We start from the raw sequence: 16,345 nt of genomic DNA, 5'->3' as shown, positions 1-16,345 counted from the left end.
GCCATTTTCTTTTTCCCCTTCTATAGAAGTGTTCTATTCTTGTCCACAAGTATAGGACATGTTCTATTTTTTATTTAAATTTTTTCGCAGGACTGCAGTATGGACATATGGATGCGGACAGCACACGGTGTGATGTCTGCATTTTTTGCAGCCCCCTTGAAATGAATGGGTCTGCATCATGTGCATTAGATGTGGAACAAAAATACAGTTGGGTGCATGAGGCCTAACAAGCAGCGTGCCAACCACGGCCTGTATGGAAACACCTTCTCTATACAGACATAAGCTGGCCACACATGGCTTTTTCTTTGACAGAGCCCACCCATTCCACCAGGCTCAGCTGGAAATCAAGTGACCGTTCCCATCCGTCTCTATAGGGGAGAAGTAGGGTCCAACTTGACCATTTCTTTGTTCACCAGGATGGCACTAAAGATATCTGACAACTACTTATCTGGATTTGCTTACTGAAATGACCATATATGCTTGAGGAACATAGCAAAGGATCTCTTGAATGTGCTACAGAGCCTCATAAATATTGATAGGAGGCCATATTGCCAGGACATGCCATCAACGTCTAATTGGGGAAGGTCCCACCAATGTGAATTCCACAATGGCCAAAGCAAATGTCCTGTTCTGCAGTTCACAGGTTCATCCTTGGTCAGGACTGCTGATACATAGCAAAAACAAGCCAAACAGGCTACAACCCATTTGTTCTATGCATGGTGAGGAAGTTTTGGGGGGTCCCCATCTATTGACATGCAATAATATTATTAATTGGAAAGCTTAGGCTATGCACCAAAGTAGAGCACGCCTCATCACCTTGCCTCCAAAGCGGTGCTCCCTAACCTATTGCTAGTTGTTGCAGAACTGCTGTGGTTGCTGCTGTCAGAGCATGCTGGGAGTTGTACTTCTGCAACAGCTGGAGAGCTTGAAGACCACTGCTCTGAGGTGCTATATATAACATGGCCATTTGCTTCAGACTAAATTTATATTTACTAATTAATTCAGAGATACATTTGGAGACTCCAATCGAGTGAAAAACTTCAAAAAATGCAACCACATGCCACAAAGATCAAAGGAATGGCGGAATGCAATCAATAAAAAAAGATAAGCCAACACTTAAATTCCAAGACCAACATGTAATGCACATGACAAGATCTAGGTAGGTGCAGACCAGCTTAGCATGAAAACATCCCAGCCATTCTGGATTCCTCTTCAAGACAGTGTCGAGACCTCAGCCTTTAAATACACTGCACACTGGAATGCAGTTGGGGGGGGGGGGGGATAAGCCTGGTTTGGAGGGAGACCGCTTTATCTTTGGAAGAGAATTTGGACAATCGGGTCAATATATTTATATATGCTCGACACTGCAGTGATTTTAGCAGATGGCAACACTTTCCACTGGAAACCATTGCCCTATGTCCAGGTTTGCAATCAGATCTCTTTCCGAATGCACTCTATGATCTATCACTGATATCAGTTATATAAGGCTACTTTCACACTAGCGTTCGATCGGATCCGTTCTGAACGGATCCGATCATAATAATGCAGACGGAGGCTCCGTTCAGTACGGATCCGTCTGCATTATTTTAGCATATAACAGCTAAGTGTGAAAATAGCCTCGTACGGATCCGTCCAGACTTTCAATGTAAAGTCAATGGGGGACGGATCCGCCTGAAGATTGAGCCATATTGTGGCATCTTCAAACGGATCCGTCCCCATTGACTTACATTGTAAGTCTGGACGGATCGGATCCGCACGCCTCCGCACGGCCAGGCGGACACCCGAACGCTGCAAGCAGCGTTCAGCTGTCCGCCTGTCCGTGCGGAGGCGAGCGGAGCGGAGGCTGAACGCCGCCAGACTGATGCAGTCTGAGCGGATCCGCTCCATTCAGACTGCATCAGGGCTGGACGGCTGCGTTCGGGTCCGCTCGTGAGCCCCTTCAAACGGAACTCACGAGCGGACCGACGAACGCTAGTGTGAAAGTAGCCTAAATCAGTCGTATTTCTGCCCAACAAAACTCGATCAAAAATACTTATACTGTTAGATCTCACTTAAAGGGGTTGTCTGTGTTTAGAGCTGAACCTGGACAAAACCCGATCTGTACTCATTCACCATGAATGAGTGGAGCATCTGAGCTTTTCACGGTCCGATGCTACCCCTTGCCCTGTGCTAACTCGCGCAGGGCGAGGGAATTTCTTAAAATCCGGTGACGTACCAGGCTCTCCATGGATAAGCTAGGCGGAGGCTGCAGCCTAGCAGTGAGCCCAGTAACGTCACTAGCACTAATGGGTGGTCTTGAGAAGTGCCCTAGTCTGTTTTTACAGGCTAGGGCAGTGCTAAAGACCGCCCATTCAAGGTCTGAACAAGGACATCCCCTTTATGTCATCACAATAGGCCATCAATATATCTGGAGGGCTTCCGATACTTCACACCCCAGCAGATTCAGGAGTATCTCCGGTGCCGGAAGTATGCAGCTCCATGTGTAGTGGAGCCGTGTAGTTCCGGTACCGGAGATACTCCAGAAGTATCAGCAGAGGGTGGAGGTATCGGACCGCCCTGAGGATAGTACATAGATATCAAAATACTGATAAACTCTCTTGATCACTAACTTTCCATTGATCCTATTCTGTTTCATAATGCACTTATAATTTGACAATTGTATTAAGAAATCATTTCCAAGGAGCTCTTGTGCCCTCTCCTTTTCTTCATCGACCCGTGTCTGGCTGTAAGGCATCTGGCTGCAGCAGGAGCCTCCCCCTCTGCCCTGTCTGAAGTAGGATGAAGAGTTTCTTAAGCCTCTCCCAAAAATGACAGCATGTGGCTTTACAGCAGACATCGGGGGTTTGTTGAGCTGCCCCAACATACATTTGATTTTCTGCCAGCTGCACCGCAATGCACTTTTCTGAAATGCATCAAGAGAAAGTCTGAGAGTTGGGCCAAGACAACCGGCAATCATAAGCCTTCAGCAAGTGAACCGTGTAGGTGTACCTCAGGGAACCACAAAACAAAAATCAACCTCTGGACAGGATTATGCTTTAAAGAGTACATACACTTTTGTTCTCCCAAGTGATCTGACCATCTTGTATGGAATGATGTGGTAGGTTTGCAGCACTTGAGAACGTGGTGCACCATGTTATATGGTCAAAGCACACAGGAAAAGCAAATGTGCATGCTTTAATTCAGCTTTTGCCTAGAGCATACCTGATCACAGCCCACTTTCACCAGGTCCTGCAGCATTTGCCTATTCACCTCTACTGCCGCCAGGTTTCCAGATTCATTGGCGAAGGGTAGAAGGGAGTAGCGAATCTCCCGAAGAGCCTTTTGGTAGGGTGCAAACTTGGCCGGCTGCCGCAGCTGCTGCTGTTGTTGTTGCTGTCTTCCTGCATCTTTTCCAGGGAGAACCTTAGAGTCCATTAGGTTGTCGTTGGCAGATCCAACAGATATCCCCTGAGCCAGTGGTTTGGATGGCTGTTTCAATCCCTCACGGATTTCCTGCAGTCTCTGCCTGCTGTTTCCAGAATATGTGGTGGTGGGAAATGTTTTTGGCCTCATGGTGAATTCAGTTTATGGTGTTCAGCAGGCAATTGTTTTAGGAGGTTGGATTACCATAGCATTTCCATGTATTATGGTGCAACCACTCACAAATTGTGAAGAGATCCATATTATCAACCTGGAAAAGAAGAAACGTAAAGATGTTACACGTAGGCAAGCAGTTCCAAGCAATGGTGGAGAAATCAAAGTACTGCACCACCTCTGATGACATGACCATGGTAGCAGGCCATTGCCACTTTATGCAACATTAACATGGATGGAATGTCATAGCACCAGCCTCCTGCAATCGTGTAACATGCTGCAGAGTATAAATACGGGGTCCCGGGACCAGCACACATAAGAACTAAGAACCATCAACAGAGCAGCATCCTCCTACTCTGTACTGATGAGAAGCAAAAAACCCAAAACAGCTCTGTCTACAGAATGGGTCAAACTCTGACTGACAGGGTGCCAACCTTTAGGTGGCATTAGGCAGTTTTCCTCATTTTGGAAGAGAGACGATTTGCATAGTTTTCCCAGGGAGCATTTTAAGATTCCCTAGTTCTCCACAAGAAGAACCAGCACCTTCTGAGATTAGAGCAGCATGATATAGAGTAATGGAGTAGTAACATAAGGGCACATGTAATGAATACATCTGCCCTTATGTTAGGGCAGTGCAGGCAGCAGTGGAGAATAATGAAACTATCCACCGACAATGACAACTTCTCATTGTTTTTCATGAACAGAACAATGGTTGTCACACTGAATGGCCTCAATTGGATGTGCGGCCAGAGGAATGTTCAAGGATTCCTGTACATGCCTTCAGGGACTGGAAAGAGCAAGTAAAGCCAAGTCTGTATATTCCTGTGCGCTTAATAACATACCTGAAATATCTCATGTGTTTATACTAAACCTTCCAAGGTTGCAGCCTGCTTAACTTCTACGGAGAGCGACAGCATCAGGTCTCTATCTGGGGTCATTCAGATAGGCTTGTGAGATGCTTTCAGTAACAGACACTATCTGCAGCAGGTCCAAGAAGGGCGACCAATCTTACATGAAATTCGGGATAATCATTACATGGACATTTCTTCTAGCACAGACAAACAGGACATTCTAAAATGGGCAACATGCGCATGGCAGAGCCCCCCAACCACTTAAGCCCGGGGTAACTTTTAGTCACCTGGTGGCAAATCAAGTTCCTCCGAAAATCATGCAACATTAATGTCTCTCTCCGATGCACAACATTTCTTGACAACCACAAGAAAGGTTGTAATTCCAGTAGACCCAGCGCCCCCACCGATCAGCTGTTTGAAGAGGCTATGGCACTCCGTTGAGTGGTGCAGCCTTTTCCTAGAACAGTGAAGTCACGTTCATGGCCTACAGGCGGCTCAGTCCAATTCAAGTGAATTGGACTAGGCTACAATACCAAGCACAGCCGCTATCCAATGTATGACATTGTACTTAGTATGCTGTGGAGGCTGCCGCGCGCCGCAGCCTCTACAAACAGCTGATTGGTGGTGGTCAGACTGCCATCACCCCCACCTATCAGATATTGATAACCTATCCTGAGGAAAGGCCATCAGTACGGAACTCCTGAAACCCCCCCTTTAAACTGGAGTACTCTGTATCAGCATTCTCCTATAGGGCAGGTTCACAGTTTCTATCCAGCAGGCTATTCTGGTAGCCTGTCGCGGCATAAATGCTGGCTGTCAGCCTGCCAAAAACTGCTAGACCCCATTATAGTCAATGGGGATCTGATGTAGAACTGCAGAATCCAGCAATGTTTCAATGCTCTCTGCTGGATCCGCTGCTGCAGATGTGAACCCATAGCATAAAAAACAGTACTTAAAGGGGTTGTCTCATCATGGACAATGGGAGCATATCGCTAGGATATGCCCCCATTGTCTTATAGGTGCGGGTCCCACCGCTGGGACCCGCACCTATATCGAGAACAGAGCCCGGCAAGGAGGCGGCTGGAGGACTCCAGCCCGGCCACCACCAAGCCGGCTCCCCATAGAAGTGAAAGGGAGCGTACTGCGCATGCGCAGCCCCTTGCTCCCATTCATTTCTATGAGGCAAACGGAAATAGCCGAACCAGCGCTCCGCTATTTTCGCCAGCCCCGTAGAAAATGAATAGAGGGCTGCTGTGCATGGGACCCGCACCTATAAGACAATGAGGGCATTACCTAGTGATATGCCCCATTGTCCATGATGAGACAACCCCTTTAATTTATGGAAAACCCCTTTAAGAATCACTCCCAAAAAAACAAACAAGGATTAGGTTCTTAAAGGGGAATTCTACATTCCTATTAAAAAGATCATATTGGTGGAATCCATGTGCTCCAGTCAACATGAAGGTGCAGCAATCTATAAAGTAAGTGATCCCCTTTAACACTACTCAAAGATTACCGACGCTCTGGCAGTGATTGGAATAGTTTCAGCAACGGCACCAAATGGGGCCAGGTCCCCGCATCTCTTCACCTGGCCCCTAACCAGTGCAAAAAATATTTTGCTGCACTGTCACAAATGAGAACATGTGAATAATACTGCCCACACACTGCTACGTTTTATCCGCAGTCCACTTGTGACTATACCGCTGAGCAGGATGACATGGCCATCATTTAGACCAACTAAACCGCAATGGCGTCGTACGGTTGCCTGTCACTGCTCCTGAAATGTGGTTTCATCACGCGCCCTATAAGTGATATCAGCAGCCATCAGGAATATACGGCGGGAGCGGCATATCTGCAAGGAAACGTTTCATTGAAGTTCTGGAAGGAAATATCAAGAACATATGCCGCAGAGATCCCGCAGCACAATATGGCGGGATAAGACTGTGCACATCTTCTTCCAATTACAGCCATACAAGGTATTTCATGGGCTTGTTAAAGGGTCAGTGAAACAGGTTAAACGCACATCTGGGCTGGGATAGGATGCAAACTGGACCCCAAAAGCCCTTCACCCCCCACACACACACAGGACAGCACGCACAGTGCCCGATGGAATCCAAGGATTGATAATGGACTCCGCAGCACAGTCCACATACCTGTGGTCACACAAGGATCGCCACTCGAACAGACGTATTGCAATGAGTCATATGTTATATTCAGCTATTTTACGGACAAAAATGCACATCTGCTTTACAACCCGGTATGAAAACCGCCATATAACAAACAGTAAAACCGCAAGAGTGGATGACATAGTAGGACTAAGTCTCAGCGCCCCAAGTCGGTCAAAGGGCATGATGTGAACAGTTATAGGAGGATAAATGGTCCACGGCTGCTTTGCCTCCCCCCCCCAGTGTAAAACACCCATAAAAAGGCTACTCTCCGCTTTCCTAATCGCCTTACATTCCCACACAAGCCTTAAACAACCTCGACCTGTTTATTCGGCTCCACATAAAAGTGGCCTCATGACACCCCTCCACTAAACGGAGCTCAGCAGTCCGAGGACGTGTCCGGCGTGTTGACAAATTGGTTTTCAACCCGGCGCACAGTGCAAGGGAGAGCAAACTGCCTGGTACACGTTACCTTGGCCGGGCTCCCAGTCTTTCCAGTTAATGGCATGGTAGTTTCCTTCATAGAGGGACGCCGTTTAAAGACTTCTCTGTGACAGAGGGGGGGGGAAATCCAAGGGATAGGACGCCTCCTTTCTCTTTGGGAAGTTGCTCAAAGTTCCTCCTTCACCTCCTCCTCTTTCCTCTTGGCGTCAGCTCCTCAGTCACAGAGGCACATTCCAAGCTGGGGAGAATTTACAGGCCCTTCAGAGAGTCTTAGGAAAGGAGAGAAAAATCCCCATGTGATATGCAGCAGGAATGAGCAAGGCCCGAGCGAGAACCCCGACTGATCAGCAGGTTTTGGTTTCCTTTTTCATTTTTTCTTTAAGGAGCTGCAAGCTCTGCAAAGACAACTGTGAGACACACCGGCCGGACAATAAGGCTCCATTCACACATCCGCAATTCCGTTCCGCATTTTGCGGAACGGAATTGTGGACCCATCCATTTCTATGGGGCTGCACATCCCGAAGTGCGGACCCGCGCTTCCGGGTCCGCATTTCCTATCCTGAAAAAAATTGAACATGTCCCATTCTTGTCCGCAATAGCGGACAAGAATAGGCATATTCTCTTCGTGCCGGCAATGTGTGGTCCGCAAAATGCGGAACGCACATTGCCGCTGTCCGTGTTTTGCAAAACACACACGGATGTGTGAATGGACCCTAATATAGTGACTAAAGAAATACCGTCAGAACGCTGGAGTAATGGAGTATATAAACATATCCATCTATCACATATCTATATCTATCTATGCAGCCATCCCATATGCATCTTTCCATACCCACCCATCTATCCAATACCTATCTATCCCATATGTCTATCCATTATCTATTAACCCATCTATCCCATATCCATATATCCAATATCTATCAATACATCCCATATCCATATCTACCTATCCATCACATATCTATACCTATGTAGCCATCCTATATCCATCCATCTATTTCATATCCACCCATCCAAAATGTATACATCCCATATCCATCTGTCCAATATCTATCAATCCATCCGATATCTATAGCTATCCCATATCGATCTATCCACCATCCATCAAATATCTATCAATACATCCCATATACATATCTACCTATCCATCCATCATATATATGCAGCTATCCTATATCCATCTATTCCATATCCACCCATCCAATATTTATACATCCCATATCCATCTGTCCAATATCTATCTATCTATCTATCCGATATCAATCACTCCATCTATATCTACATCTATCCTATATCGATCTATCCAATATCTATTTATCCAACTATGCATTCCATATCCATCCATCTTAAATCTATCAATCCTTTCACCCATCTCACCTATCTATCTTTCTATCCCATATCCACCCATCTATCCATGCATCTTCTATCTATCCTATATCCATCCATCCATTTGTCCCACATCCATCCATTGAAGGCAATGAGAATCACAATTTTTTTTTGTTTATTGCAATCCAATTAAATCCAATTAAAACCGCTCCTCCAAGTTCCAACAGGCAGGCCTCCCATATCGCACATCACAGACAATATGTCGCCCGGTCCGGCGCTCACACTACCACAGTCTGATCACATTTATGGTTTAGTGCAGCAGGACTGCAATGTGAGAACAAAGACTAAGGGGGTCATTTACTAACAGATATGCGCCACTGGTTTAGGCGTGGAAAATGATCTAGATGTAAGAAGCTGTCTTACATTTAGAATCGGCGGTGGATACAGCGAAGGCCGGCGCCATATGACAATCATAAACCCGCCATCATAAATTGACTGGAACACCAGAAAACTGCGTCTGATTTGCTACTTGAACCATCTTTATCGGCAGGATTGTTCTGAATGTAAAGCATTGCAGTCGGCAGTAGAGCCAGAAAAACCTGCAGCGCCCGAGCATGCCTTCATATCCAGGCAGGCGTTTTTTTCTGCTGCATGTGAATGGGATCTTAGCAAACTCACTGTACTGTACTCGATCGCAAAATCCACATCAAATACACCACATGTGAACATGGCCCAACGCCATCAATGCCCCGCAGATCTGTCATAGGTCGCATTTTGCGGAACGAAATTGCGGACCCATTCATTTCTATGGGGCCGCACGATGTGCGGACCCGCGCTTCCGCGTCCGCAATTCCGATCCCGAAAAAAAATAGAACATGTCCTATTCTTGTCCGCAATAGCGGACAAGAATAGACATATTTTATTGGTGCCGGCAACGTGCGGCCTGCAAAATGCAGAACGCACATTGCTGCTGTCCATGTTTTGCGGATCCGCAAAACACACACGGATGTGTGAATGGACCCTTAAAGAGGGGGGGGGGGGGTTCCATGATTAGGAAAAAGGTCTACTTTATTATTTGTACGGACAGGAATAGCGCCACTCTTGTCCAGAGACTGTGTCTGGTATTGCAGTCAATTCTCATTCAAGCAGAAGCAAAACCCTTCAATCCTTAGATAGGCGATAAATCTTTACCATTGATGACCTATCCAGCTGTGTTAGGAGACGGCAAGCACAGTTCGCACGTGTCGTCTGCCAGCTTTATTCCTGTTTAACACTGCTGTCTATGGCAAAGACCATAGACTAAAGCAGCCGACATGAAGAGAGAAGGGAGCGAGCACCGCCTCCTAAAACAGCTGATCGGCGGGGCTCCCGGGTGGTGGACCTCCATCGATCAGATAATGATGACCTATCCAGAGTCAACAGTTAAAAGGTTTAAAAAAATATAACTTTAAACATGTATCGCCTATCTGAAGACTTGAGGGTTCTGCTTCTACTTGAATGAGAACTGACTGACAGACCAGAAAGGGGTTCCGGAGCCCCCCATTCTGGAGGCCTCTGAATGGATCATGTGCCATGCTTCTCCATCCAGTGCCTAAGGGCAGAGTGCTTTATTCCACTGAATGCAGCATGGCACATGTGCGATCAATGGTCCATTCAAATGTCTCCAGAATGGGGGGCCGAGGACCCCTGTCCCAGTGATCAGTTGCGTCCTACTGGTTGGACCTCCACCAGTTATGCATTTTTCACCTATTCTGTGGATAACAGGGAGGTTTAGCAAAATGGGTGCAGAGGAGAGTGGAGTTCTTCCCCAAAGCAATCGGCTCTCTCCCTCCGACTATAAAGCCTGAATAACTGACCCAATAAGAAGAGACCACACACAGCAAACTTCCCATCAATAACCCCCTCGAAATGGCGTGAAATAAGGACGTCACTACGAGGACAAGGTCCCGGGAGCTCCGCGCACTGGCAGGCTTCAGGCCGTTACCTGGACACCTCCGCGATACATGTCATTAGTATGTTACCCTGCAGGAACACATCGCACTGCCCCATTAATAGGTAATGAACGGTCAATTAGTGACAGACGAGGCCAATTACCACAAGAAAGGAGGGAGATCCATGTCCACAGCCGCAGCAATGGCTCCCGAGCAAGATGCTGCTAGGACGCAAGAATTAACACAGCATGCCCTCTAGCACTGCTTGTCCTGTAGTAATGCTGCATGTCCTCTCTAGTACTGATTGTCCTGTAGTAATGCTGCATACCCCTCTAGTACTGCTTGTCCTGTAGTAATGCTGCATGTCCTCTCTACCACTGCTTGTCCTGTAGTAATGCTGCATACCCCCTCTAGTACTGATTGTCCTGGGGTAATGCTGCATACCCCTCTAGTACTGATTGTCCTGTAGTAATGCTGCATACCTCTCTAGTACTGATTGTCCTGTAGTAATGCTGCATACCCCCTCTAGTACTGATTGTCCTGGGGTAATGCTGCATACCCCTCTAGTACTGATTGTCCTGTAGTAATGCTGCATACCTCTCTAGTACTGATTGTCCTGTAGTAATGCTGCATACCCCTCTAGTACTGATTGTCCTGTAGTAATGCTGCATACCCCTCTAGTACTGATTGTCCTGTAGTAATGCTGCATACCTCTCTAGTACTGATTGTCCTGTAGTAATGCTGCATGCCCCTCTACCACTGCTTGTCCTGTAGTAATGCTGCATACCCCTCTAGTACTGATTGTCCTGTAGTAATGCTGCATACCCCTCTACCACTGCTTGTCCTGTAGTAATGCTGCATACCCCTCTACCACTGCTTGTCCTGTAGTAATGCTGCATACCCCCTCTACCACTGCTTGTCCTGTAGTAATGCTGCATACCCCTCTAGTACTGCTCGTCCTGTAGTAATGCTGCATACCCCTCTAGTACTGTTTGTCCTGTAGTAATGCTGCATACCCCTCTAGTACTGCTCGTCCTGTAGTAATGCTGCATACCTCTCTAGTACTGATTGTCCTGTAGTAATGCTGCATACCCCCTCTACCACTGCTTGTCCTGTAGTAATGCTGCATACCCCTCTAGTACTGATTGTCCTGTAGTAATGCTGCATACCCCTCTACCACTGCTTGTCCTGTAGTAATGCTGCATACCCCTCTACCACTGCTTGTCCTGTAGTAATGCTGCATACCCCCTCTACCACTGCTTGTCCTGTAGTAATGCTGCATACCCCTCTAGTACTGTTTGTCCTGTAGTAATGCTGCATACCCCTCTAGTACTGCTCGTCCTGTAGTAATGCTGCATACCCCTCTAGTACTGCTCGTCCTGTAGTAATGCTGCATACCCCTCTAGTACTGCTCGTCCTGTAGTAATGCTGCATACCCCTCTAGTACTGCTCGTCCTGTAGTAATGCTGCATACCCCTCTAGTACTGCTCGTCCTGTAGTAATGCTGCATACCCCTCTAGTACTGCTTGTCCTGTAGTAATGCTGCATACCCCTCTAGTACTGCTCGTCCTGTAGTAATGCTGCATACCCCTCTAGTACTGCTCGTCCTGTAGTAATGCTGCATACCCCTCTAGTACTGCTTGTCCTGTAGTAATGCTGCATACCCCTCTACCACTGCTTGTCCTGTAGTAATGCTGCATGCCCCCTCTACCACTGCTTGTCCTGTAGTAATGCTGCATGCCCCCTCTACCACTGCTTGTCCTGTAGTAATGCTGCATACCCTTCCTACCATTGCTTGCCCTGTAGTAATGCTGCATACCCTTCCTACCACTGCTTGTCCTGTGGTAACGCCTCGTGCCCTCCTCTAGCACTGCTTACCCTGTATTCCTGCTGATGGCTGTGTCTGGTGTTACGTGTCCTGCGCACGCCGTACATGTGTCTGCTGTGAGGAGGACCTGGGTTATTACCGGTAGCTCGGTCGTTGCTGGTTACGGTCCACGTAGCCGCCGCTGGGTGCAGGTTCCCGGGGTCTTCTCTCCGGTCTCCCCCCGCAGCACATAGACACAGAACAGCAGGATGGACTTGGACGTTCACCGCATTGTTTGCATTCCATTGTGATCACGTGTCCATGGCTGCCTGCGTCATCTCACTGCCTGTTGAGGATTGGAAGAGGATGAGAAGGGGGCGGAGTCACCAGGGAAGGTATACGCTAAATCCTAGTGGCTAAAGGACCTTTGGGATGCCATGATCATGTGATTAGTCACGTGAGTGGGAGGAACTAGACTCCGGGCTGTGTGTATGACAGACTGCTCTGCTACACTGCATGACACAGACTGCTCTGCTGCACTGCATGACGCAGACTGCTCTGCTGCACTGCATGACGCATACTGCTCTGCTGCACTGCATGACGCATACTGCTCTGCTGCACTGCATGACAGACTGCTCTGCTGCACTGCATGACGCAGACTGCTCTGCTGCACTGCATGACGCAGACTGCTCTGTTGCACTGCATGACACAGACTGCTCTGCTGCACTGCATGACACAGACTGCTCTGCTGCACTGCATGACACAGACTGCTCTGCTGCACTGCATGACACAGACTGCTCTGCTGCACTGCATGACGCATACTGCTCTGCTGCACTGCATGACGCAGACTGCTCTGCTGCACTGCATGACGCTGCACTGCATGACGCAGACTGCTCTGCTGCACTGCATGACGCAGACTGCTCTGCTGCACTGCATGACGCAGACTGCTCTGCTGCACTGCATGACACAGACTGCTCTGCTGCACTGCATGACACAGACTGCTCTGCTGCACTGTATGTATGACACCAAATTAGAAAAGCTCCAACCACAAATTAGTAAGTGCTGTGCATAGCCAAATGAACTCCCACTATTTGTTTGCATCTCCATCTGGAGTTTATTATATATCAAGGTCATTTTGTGACCAGTAATATCAGATGTATTGCTTAATGTGGGTATGGTGACCTCACACCAGTACATATGGTCTGGAGTCTGGATTTTTTATGTATAACATACCAGTGTGGTTCCATTTTTTTTTCTTCCTGTATATGTATGCCGCCGTTTAAAAAAAAAATATATATTTATTTTATTTAAGATGTGATCAATAAAATATATATTGTATACCCATTGTTGCTGTGAATTGGTTTTGGTGTGGTACTGTATGCATGACACAGACGGCTCTCCTGCACCGCATGACACAGACTGCTCTGCTGCACCGTGTGCATGACATAGACTGCTCTGCTGCACTGTATGCATGACATAGGCTGCTCTGCTGCACTGTATGCATGACAGACTGCTCTGCTGCACTGTGTGCATGACACAGACTGCTCTGCTGCACTGTATGCATGACAGACTGCTCTGCTGCACTGTATGCATGACACAGACTTCTCTGCTGCACTGTATGCATGACATAGGCTGCACTGTATGTATGACAGACTGCTCTGCTGCACTGTATGCATGACACAGACTGCTCTGCTGCACTGTATGCATGACATAGACTGCACTGTGTGCATGACACAGACTGCTCTGCTGCACTGTATGCATGACATAGACTGCACTGTATGCATGACACAGACTTCTCTGCTGCACTGTATGCATGACATAGACTGCTCTGCTGCACCGCATGACACAGACTGCTCTGCTGCACTGCATGTATGACATAGACTGCTCTGCTGCACTGTGTGCATGACACAGACTTCTCTGCTGCTCTATATGTATTACAGACTGCTCTGCTGCTCTGTATGTATTACAGACTGCTCTGCTGCTCTGTATGTATGACAGACTGCTCTGCTGCTCTGTATGTATGACAGACTGCTCTGCTGCTCTGTATGTATTACAGACTGCTCTGCTGCTCTGTATGTATTACAGACTGCTCTGCTGCTCTGTATGTATTACAGACTGCTCTGCTGCTCTGTATGTATGACAGACTGCTCTGCTGCTCTGTATGTATTACAGACTGCTCTGCTGCTCTGTATGTATGACAGACTGCTCTGCTGCTCTGTATGTATGACAGACTGCTCTGCTGCTCTGTATGTATGACAGACTGCTCTGCTGCTCTGTATGTATGACAGACTGCTCTGCTGCTCTGTATGTATTACAGACTGCTCTGCTGCTCTGTATGTATTACAGACTTCTCTGCTGCACTGTGTGCTTTACACACAGCTCTGAATTATTCCACACCCATATAGCTCTGCGCTGTGTTTCACACACACAAACAGCTCTGCAATGCGGTTATGCTATAAATGTCCAAATAGGGGCAATCGTTTAAGGCAAAAGTTATCCTTTAAAATTTACCGCCACCATTTCCAGTGTCTACGTCACTTCTAGTCACCATTGTGCAATGATGTGACTGCCAGCGCCATGAGACCTAAAAAATTCCCCGCAGCTGTCACTCAGGGAGGAGGGGCTGCAGGACAGCTCAATGCAGAGAGCGTGTCAAGCCCCACCCTCTCGGCACTTGAGATAGCAGAATTTGGCAGCATACTAGTTCACGCCACTCTCTAAAATAAAAACTCCTCAAAAGATATGTTTGTACTGCTCTCATGCCCCTTCTTGGAGACTTCGTGGCTTTAAACTGCCGGCCTCGCGAACTGCACCGCTTCCTCCTTTTGAAAACAATGGAAGGTAGACACCTCATGACAAACACTTAGGGCTCTTTCACATGAGCGGATCCCATGCTGGTAATCTGCTGCGTAAAAAAGAGCCAAGCCCCGCTCCGGACAGCGGAGACACGGAGCAGTAAGATGACTGATAACGCTCCGTGCCTCTCTTTGACCTTTTTACTACAAAATCACAGAGAGATAAAGTTGTCACTGTGATTTTGTAGTAAAAAGATCACAGAAAGGCACGGAGCGTTATCAGTCACGTTACTGCTCCGTGTCTCTGCTGTCCGGAGCAGGGCTTGGCTCTTTTTCACGCAGCAGATTACCCGCACGGGATCCACTCGTGTGAAAGAGCCCTTATAGTTATCTGATTGTTAGGGGTCCGACCACTGGGTCCCCTGCCAATCAGTAGGATGGGGGTCCTGTGTTCCTCTGTTTGCGTGAATGCTACTGTTCCTTTCAACTCTATGGGTTTGCCGGAGATAGCCAAGTGCCTGTACTTGGCTATCTTGAATGGTCCCATAGAATTGAATAGAGCATGGGGGCCCCAGTGGTCAGACCTCCTGTCGATGGGAATAAGTGTTTGTCATGGGACCACCCCCTTAGACGCTGATGGCCTAGACCATGCCTAGGTGCACAGCTACGTGCCATATATACAGTTCATTATACCCAGTGCCTAATATTTCGGGATAAGCCGGTTGTCACATTCTTTGCTTCTTGATGGTGCACTGCTTACCATTTACACACAGCCATCTGACATTGTGTAATATTATTGCTCCATCATTAAAATGTCAGGGTAAGGAGCCAGGAAAGCGCTTCTTTCCAGGGCAATTGCAGACATTTTGTGCTGGAAACTATTTGGAACCATAGATTAAAATCTGCATAATATGTGACCTCTGCAATTGTCTATTACATTCCTGCAACACGGATTTTATTTGGAAACAGGAAGATCAATGACTGCCCGCTTGGCCATACTGAAATCTGGAGAAAATGAATGCAGGGTCAGACTGGCCCACCGGTGGGCCCCAGCTCTTATACTGTAGTGGGCCCAAGAGGTCCAAGAGAAACTTTGAAAACATTTGGAGGTGGCTTTGGAGACAAGATCTTGCCACTGGGGTCTATTTCTTTGAGTCTAAACCTACTAGACTTTATTGATCACATCTGGACTTGGCCCTGGGAATAATTTCCTCTGGTGGGCCCAAGACACTCCAGTCCTACCCTGCGTAAGTGTATGAAAAGGGGTTCTCCTGTAATAGAAATAATGGCCAGGCGTGCGTACGCTATGTGTGGGGACTCCCATCAATATCAAGGACAGACATGGTTTGATGAAGACTATAGGCAGCTACGTCTCATTCATAGATCTTCTGGTCCCTGGTTAGTTTTCTTCTGGCTGGGGTCACATGCTACGCTGCAGGCGATGACTGACCTT

General features: G+C 47.5%; 1 protein-coding gene across 3 annotated transcripts in view; it reads right to left on the bottom strand.

Moving 5' to 3' along the window:
- Positions 1 to 12,394, bottom strand: part of LATS2 (large tumor suppressor kinase 2) — a 60,760-nt gene extending 48,366 nt beyond the window's left edge. The window contains exons 1-2 of one of the 3 annotated variants that reach the window (XM_044284735.1): positions 12,258 to 12,394; positions 3,202 to 3,670 (exon numbers count right to left, since the gene is read on the bottom strand). In XM_044284735.1, the coding sequence (XP_044140670.1) occupies positions 3,202 to 3,552 (351 nt within the window). In that variant the 5' untranslated portion in view covers positions 3,553 to 3,670; positions 12,258 to 12,394. Of the gene's footprint in view, positions 1 to 3,201; positions 3,671 to 7,061; positions 7,184 to 12,168 lie in introns of those variants that run through there. The other 2 variants (XM_044284734.1, XM_044284736.1) reach the window with 2 other exon arrangements.
- Between the last annotated feature and the right edge of the window lie 3,951 nt (positions 12,395 to 16,345).

Source organism: Bufo gargarizans, chromosome 3, assembly GCF_014858855.1.
Source record: "Bufo gargarizans isolate SCDJY-AF-19 chromosome 3, ASM1485885v1, whole genome shotgun sequence".
Classification (NCBI taxonomy): Eukaryota; Metazoa; Chordata; class Amphibia; order Anura; family Bufonidae; genus Bufo; species Bufo gargarizans.
The sequence above is the reverse complement of the archived record's forward strand: the minus strand, read 5'-3'. Positions and strand labels throughout refer to the sequence as shown.